Below are 7,652 nucleotides of genomic sequence, written 5' to 3'. Positions count from 1 at the left end.
GTCATCATTCAAGTCCCCCGATACAATGTGACCCAGGTATTTAAACCGCGACACCCGATTCAATGGTGTGCCATAAAGACATACCGCCGGCATACTTCTCTGTGTGCTATTTTTGCCATGAAATATCATGACCTCGCTCTTTTTAACATTGTATCGGAGGCCATGTGACTCCGCATATTCTTCACACGTCTTCAGCAGTCGACGAAGTGCACTAATCGATGGACTCAGCAGCACCATATCGTCCGCGTAACTTATACTGTTAATCATGTTTCCATGTATGGAGCATCCGATCCTGGCACTGCTAAGCCCATCAATCAGGTCATTCACATATAAACTGAAGAGTGCAGGAGAAGACAGTCCCCCCTGTCTCACCCCACACCTCAACCTATACTCTTCCGAGAACGAACCCGACCATTTGACCTGGTTAACTTGATGATCATACCAATACTTAAATAAATCAACCAGCTGACAAGGTACAGCTTGGCGATGCATTTTTGACCATAATATATCATAATTAACCAGGTCAAACGCCCTGGAAAGATCCAAGAAAACTGCATAGACAGGTGTACTTCTATCAGTATAATACTTGACCGTGTCCTTGAGCGCCATAATAGCCGTCTCCGTCGACAGTCCTGGCTGAAAACCGAACTGCGCATCGTGTATATTAAAATATTTGCCTACTCGTCTCTCAAGAACACCGTCAAGCACCTTCGCAGCAATAGTAGCCAACGATATGGGTCTATAGTTCTCTTTATTTGAGAGATCGCCAGTCTTATTCTTTGCTATGGGTACAACAATAGTCCTCATTAATGCATTCGGAAGATAAGAATGCTGTATACACAGATTATATAATGCAGTTAATACCCTCAGGAGTTGCGGACCTGCACACTGGAAATGCTCTACACTAAGTGAATCGTGACCCGGCGATTTACCTCTTGTCATTGATTTTATAACGTACTTTATTTCGTCCGTATAGAACTGTACAGGTACCCTTGACTTAGTGCTCCTAGCACATTCCGACCGCGTACTGGGTTGTAGTACTGGATCCACCTTAAAATGATTCATAAACAAATCCGCAATATCCTTTGGGTTACTTATGCTATTGACGCTCACAGGAATGGAAGGTTTAGGGCTAAGTTTCTGAGTTAACTTCCAGAATCTCTTAAAATTCTTACCCTTATGCTCTGCGCCTAAAATATCCAACTTAATTTGTTCCGCATTATTTTGACAAAATTTTAATTTTTCTTTAAATGTTTTACCTTTTTCCCTCATAGTTACATACAGAGGCCCGCATCGTGGCTCTCCATAGAACTTCCAGTTAATAAAAGCCTGCCTCGCCTGCCTATGAGCGTCCCTAACATATTTATTCCAGCCAGGCACAGCATGCCTTCTCCATACGCTTTTTTCTGAGTTGCCACTAAGGATAGCCGCTTTTCGAATTAATGAAATCATATTATTATAGAAAATATCAATTGACTGTCTATGTCCTTCGTTGCAACATAAGCTGTCACCACACTGACTAATATCGAAAGGAACATTTAAAGCACTAAGACTTTCTGTACACAATCGAAAATAATTATCTACCTGCGTCACTTCTCGTGTACCCCATATAGCCGGATCTCTTTGCCAGTCTTGGTATTTTACAGAGGTATTCATAGCTACTATACCCAAGTTAATATGCACTACAAGCGGGAAGTGATCAGACCAATATACATCCTCATAAATCTCCACATCACAAACGGTTCTTAATGCTGCTTCAGTTACAATACAATGGTCCAACCAACGTTTACTTCCACATACATCACTGATGAACGAAAACGTGCCAGAGAACCTTCCTAACATAACATAGTCGGCACAACTCCATTGTTGTTCATTACAAAAATTTAATAATTCCGTTTCAAATAATTCACCGGGATGCGCATTAAAATCTCCCATAATATATATATTTTCGGTACCTGAACTTTCGACGATTGCTGCTACTTCACTCAGGCAATTACAAAATTCAACAAAATTATCAGGAGTATTCGTAGGCATGTATATACTAAAAAACAACATAGTGCGTTCACTGACTGTAATTTTAATGGCAGCGATACGATCACTCAAACACGGAATAACAGAGACAGATGTAAATATCGATTTTCTCCATAAGAGTGCTACTCCACCAAAGGGTCTACCTCTTAATATTCCCGCTGACATATCAACGGCAGATTTGCCAAAATAACCAAAATTATTATCCACAGTCCCCAGTACCGCTAGTTCATGTGGTAACAGCCATGTCTCCTGAAGGGCAATAATGTCAACATTCCTACATAAGTTTCGTATACATTGAATCGACCTCTTTAGTGACTTACAGTTATAACTTACACACTTAGCAATAAACTTATCAAAATTAAGAGTATTTATATCCATTAATTAATGTTAAATAATTATCTGTACACATATAATAAATTAAGTATCTAATATATTATATACTCGACGGTAAATTATTAACCTTACTTTTATATGTAACAAATCTACGGAATGCTATTCCGTCAGGCCATAAGTTCTCATTCATAAATACATTTAATTTACTTTTAGGTATCATGAACTTGTAAGCCGCATATTCCTTATTAAATTTCATATCTATTTTGAGTAATAATACTGACACACTTGTTTTGTTTTTAATATATGTAGTAATATCCTCCATCCTAGTTTCCTTATTTACATTATAAATATAAAACGGAATACTAACATCTGCCGCTTTAAAAGTACAATTAGGAAGAATCTCCGCTTTACCTTTCAAGCCAATGAAACGATTTCGATAACGTTTCCTCTGTACTTTAGTCCATTCTTCACTACGAATCTCTTTTTTCCATTCACTACCGTCGCGCAATAAATCCGACAGCTGTTTACGGTCTGGAGTCAATGAACTACGCGCAGCCGCACGCGCAGGTGCATCTTCGTTCGAAACCACAGTGCGCCTCACTATAATGTCCTTATCACTCTTAGCGTCCGGGCGCATTGGCGATGCAGTTTCGCATGCAACCGTTATTGTCGGAACCACGGTAGGGGCCTCCACGCGCCTACAACGAATCACCTTATCGCACTTTGATTGTTTATCACTCGCACTCGTACGCATAAGCGAAACAACACTATCACCTGCGCTTGACACCGGCTTCTCGAACGTTGCGGACGTTGCCCCCTCCTGGACATATTCTGCTGTATCATCTTTTGGACATTTATCTCTGCCGCGATTCAATATACAATCATCAGATGCGCTTATCAGCTTCATACCAATGAGTTCTTCTCGGGAGATATACTTTTCCTTCACAGTGGCCACATCGTCCTGAAGTTTAATAATATCCCTCAGCAACTTTGTAGCATCAAGGTGGTCAAAAGTGACCGGCGGCAGCTTGTGAAGTTCTCTGGCTACAAAAATTGGAACTATTTCAGGATCCGTTTCTTTTATCAGCCCGATAATGTCAACAAGATCCCGCAAGTTTTTGCCTTCTTTTCTTCTTTTTATTTTGCGTCTTGATGTATCCACTGACTCGAACAATAACTTCTTGGCGAGAGCTATCTCTTCGTCGGTAAATGCAGTCACACATAATCTATTGATGCTCTCTTCATCCATAATATCAGCTTTATTTTGTATAAAAGCGAGTAACTCGTTAATCACAACATTGCAATTATTACATTTAACAGTCGTCATTGTAGTTATAATGTCAATGACCGCTCGATAACCGTACGTTCGCATGCGCGTACGAAGTTGGACTGTGCCAACATAACACAAATAATACAGTTTACAATAAGACACATAACAGGAAATAAATAATAACATGGAAGTTGGCAATAGGAGCTGCCTCAGCTGTTGCTGATATGAGCACAACCTTAGTGAGGTGCACCTATATAGCGCTGGTTTTCAGCAACCATTACTCATAAAAAAAAACTAAGATGCGGGTTTTTTACTACATACAGATACACATAATTTAAACCCAAAAAATATGTATTAAATAAGATCTATAATACACAAATATAAATATATATAAAATGATTTATTTACACAATATGTACTTCAAGATATTACAGACAATATAACAATGTGTCATGTTCACACCTTATCTAGCGAAGGAACACTGACAACAATAATAGTAAGGCTTAAAGGAAAAATGTCGTAACACATCCACGAAAATCCATCAGGGATTTAACTTATAGAAATAAATTCAATAACCGATACTACAAAGAGATTTTCTCGATCAGTTTGCATCATATCGATATAATTTTGTACTGTATAATATTAATGTGATGCCTAAAAGTAATATAATAAAAAAAAATATCATCAGACAACATAGTCTATTTTGTTCATCACTTTTCAGTCCGGAAGACGTCCACTGCTGACCAAAGGTATCACCCAAAGATCTCAACGACGAGATCTTGTGATTGTGCGCGTGGTGTCGCCGAAAGAATAGCACCCCGTCTCTTCCCGTGGGTGTCGTAGAAGGTGGATAAGGGATTCCTCGACCAGAGGACGAGCAGCAGTTCTGAGCAACTACCATCACACTGCAATCGCCAACCCACATGCCAAGCGTGACGATTATGGATACCCCAAGTAGATTTACACGCATTTCGTTAGTAACAACTTAATAACATAATCTATATTAGTAATAAAAATAAATATATAGATCTTAACGTATTACCTGTCCCAGTATGTCCCAATATGGCATTGAACATGATCGATCAGTGTTGCCAACTTTACGATATGTTTTTATGTTACTGGAATGACAAATCAGCTCACATAAATTTAAAAATAAATAGCATGATGCATCCTGTAATTTATCTGGTGCAATAAATAAATGAATGACAAGTATGTGCGTAGATATAATAATCTCAAGCATTCACACAGCGCCATCTAAACCCAAGAGTTAAGCTAGCTAAAGCTTGTGTTATGGATATTAGATATATATTTTTTTCATAAATATATACATATAATAATAATAATAATAATCTCAGGACAATTCACACAGCGCCATCTAGTGGAACTAGATGGCGCTTTGTGAATTGTCCAAGTTAAGCTATATAATGCTGATACAAATACATAGATATTTTTTTTTCGTAAATCCAAACATATTATACATAGAAAACACAGACCGATACAAACAATCATACTCATGAATACAAATGTTTGTGCCGTGCGAGGAATAGAATCCGCGACCATCGGAAGTAAAACAGTGTGCTGAACTGAGGCCGTTTAAAAAAATAAAAATATTTACATAATGGTTTGGTGGTTGTTGGTTCAGTCGTACATTTTCAATACAAACAGAAATACGTTTAAACATTTTATATACAAAGCGTGTTCTAAATAACAATCCAGATCCTAAAGCAAAAATTTTAAAATATTAAGATTCTTTGCTACTGTAGAAACACGTTCAATACTCATCTCGGCAAATTATGTATACTCACAATACCATTATGTACAATGAAAACATTTTCCAATCGCGAGAAGATCAATCTCAATAAAATAAATAAACCGTAATAAGATATTATGATATTCTTAATTTTATGCTAGTGCTAGCTAACCAATTTCATCTGCAATTCACGTACTTGAGTTTTATCATTATACTAGCTTTTACCTGCGGCTTCGCTCGCGTTAATTTATCCCTTAGGCGTGGAATTTATAAAAATCCTTTCTTAGAGAATGACTACGTTATAGTAGCGTTATGCATGCAAAGTCTCAGCCCGAGCGGTTTAAAATTGACAAAGTTTCATACAAACTTTCATCCCCTATTTTATCCCCTTGAGGGTAGAATTAATCAAAATCCTTTCTTAGAGGATGCCTACGTCATAACATCTACCTGCATGCCAAATTTCAGCCCGATCCATCCAGTGGTTTGGGCTGTGCGTTGATAGATCACTATGTCAGTCAGTCACCTTTGAGCTATATATGTTTACATTTCACCCAATTTATATAATTTCTTTTTAAATTATAGCCTAACGTGCCTATAAGTTAGGGTTAGGCTATAATTTAAAAAGATTATGATGTAGAATCTACATTACTGTAAACTTCAAATCCGTTTAGTAGTTTTTGCGTGAAAGAGTAACGAACATCCATCCATCATCCATACTCACAAACTTTCGAGTTAATAATATTATCTAGTAAGATTTATTGAACTTTGATACGTTATATAATTCTGAGACGGAACGGAGTTTGTCGTGTCAGCTAGAATTATATAAAAAACAACACTAATTAGAACTGTCGTAACCCTCCCACATCTTTTGTATCCTTTGTTTTGTCTCAATACCTCGGTGGTCTAGCGGTTTAGTACACCGCTTTACGTCAGATGGTCTCGGGTTTGACGGCACAAACATTTGCATTCATGAGTATGATTGTTTGTATCGGTCTGGGTGTTTTCTATGTATTATATAATTATATTTTCTATATAATATAATATGTATGTATTTACGAAAAAAATATATCCATAACATGCGCTATTGCTAGCTTAACTTGGATCTAGATGGCGCTGTGTGAATTGTCCTGAGATTATTATTATTATTTCAGGGAATCCACCCGCCTGCCTTAACGGAGTACGTTGGAAGATCACCAGTGGATCATAAGGTAATAGGAGACGTAGTTTATCCATAATGATAAAATTACCTAATATGGCACCTAACCTACCTAATATGAAATTTGAAATTATTAAACTTTTTTGTAAACAAACATTCTGTGGCATAAGATACCTGGTTCTACAGTAATGTGTTTATGTGAATGTATGTGTGTGTATATATAGATTAGAAGTAAGTATTAAGTTTTATATAGCGCTTTTGCTGCAGACAACCTGCTGAGCAGTTTTGCGGCTTATTGTTTTTATATTATGTTGTATAAATTTGTGTGTAAATAAATAAAAAAAAATATATTTTGCATGGCAACATGGCGCAAGAAACTGTAAGATTGGCAACCCTGCGTTCAATAACTCGGCAGCATTTCCCGGACCTTGACATGGGGTCGGATTTGTCTACAATCCCATGGGATCGAAACCGTGGACAAATAGCCGCATATTGTAGTACTTTCTGGAGAATTTCTCTTTTATATCAAGGCATCATTGTCTAGCGGTTTGACACTGCCTTTCTTTCTAATGGTAGCGAGTTCGATAATATCAATATAATAGCATAATATAAGAATCTGCAATAGGATCAAGTGAAAGTTATTTACCGTAAATGCATTTAAAAGAATAACTTAATTACTTAAATTTTTTTAACACATTATTAATCGGGTATTTACACGAATAATTTTATGGTAAATAAAGATTTACGTAATACCTATAGACATTTAAGAAAAAAAAATATAAAAAATAATCTTTAACAAACACACATACAGAAACACGTCGATATTGATGTCCTATATAAAACTGTAGTACATCACTTTGCTTTATTGTCAATTATTTCCAAAACGTACGTGATTTAGGTATTTTTTTCTTACGATGGATTATATTATCAAAATATTCATATGGAAAGGTAACGTTTTTGAAAAATTACTTTCGCTATGTTAATGTAGGATTTTAATTGTAATTTTTTCCAAATCGATCCTTGGTGTTAAAGCCTATTCAATGGAAAGAATCTAATCTTTCCTATATGATATTACATTTACCATAAAATTTATTTGTGTTATGGCTTCATTA

The 7,652-nt window shown here is 36.5% G+C and overlaps 1 protein-coding gene across 1 annotated transcript; it reads right to left on the bottom strand.

Annotated features, from left to right (window-relative positions):
- Positions 1–2,443: 2,443 nt before the first annotated feature.
- Positions 2,444–3,701, bottom strand: LOC131855009 (uncharacterized). Its single transcript, XM_059206215.1, has one exon. It carries the CDS (start codon positions 3,689–3,691, stop codon positions 2,465–2,467), a length of 1,227 nt encoding a protein of 408 aa, XP_059062198.1. The 5' UTR covers positions 3,692–3,701; the 3' UTR covers positions 2,444–2,464.
- Between the last annotated feature and the right edge of the window lie 3,951 nt (positions 3,702–7,652).

This window comes from Achroia grisella, unplaced genomic scaffold (genome assembly GCF_030625045.1).
Source record: "Achroia grisella isolate CSIRO2021 unplaced genomic scaffold, CSIRO_AGI_Agris_v1 utg1294, whole genome shotgun sequence".
In the NCBI taxonomy this organism is placed as follows: Eukaryota; Metazoa; Arthropoda; class Insecta; order Lepidoptera; family Pyralidae; genus Achroia; species Achroia grisella.
This window is presented reverse-complemented; position numbering and strand designations above follow the sequence as displayed.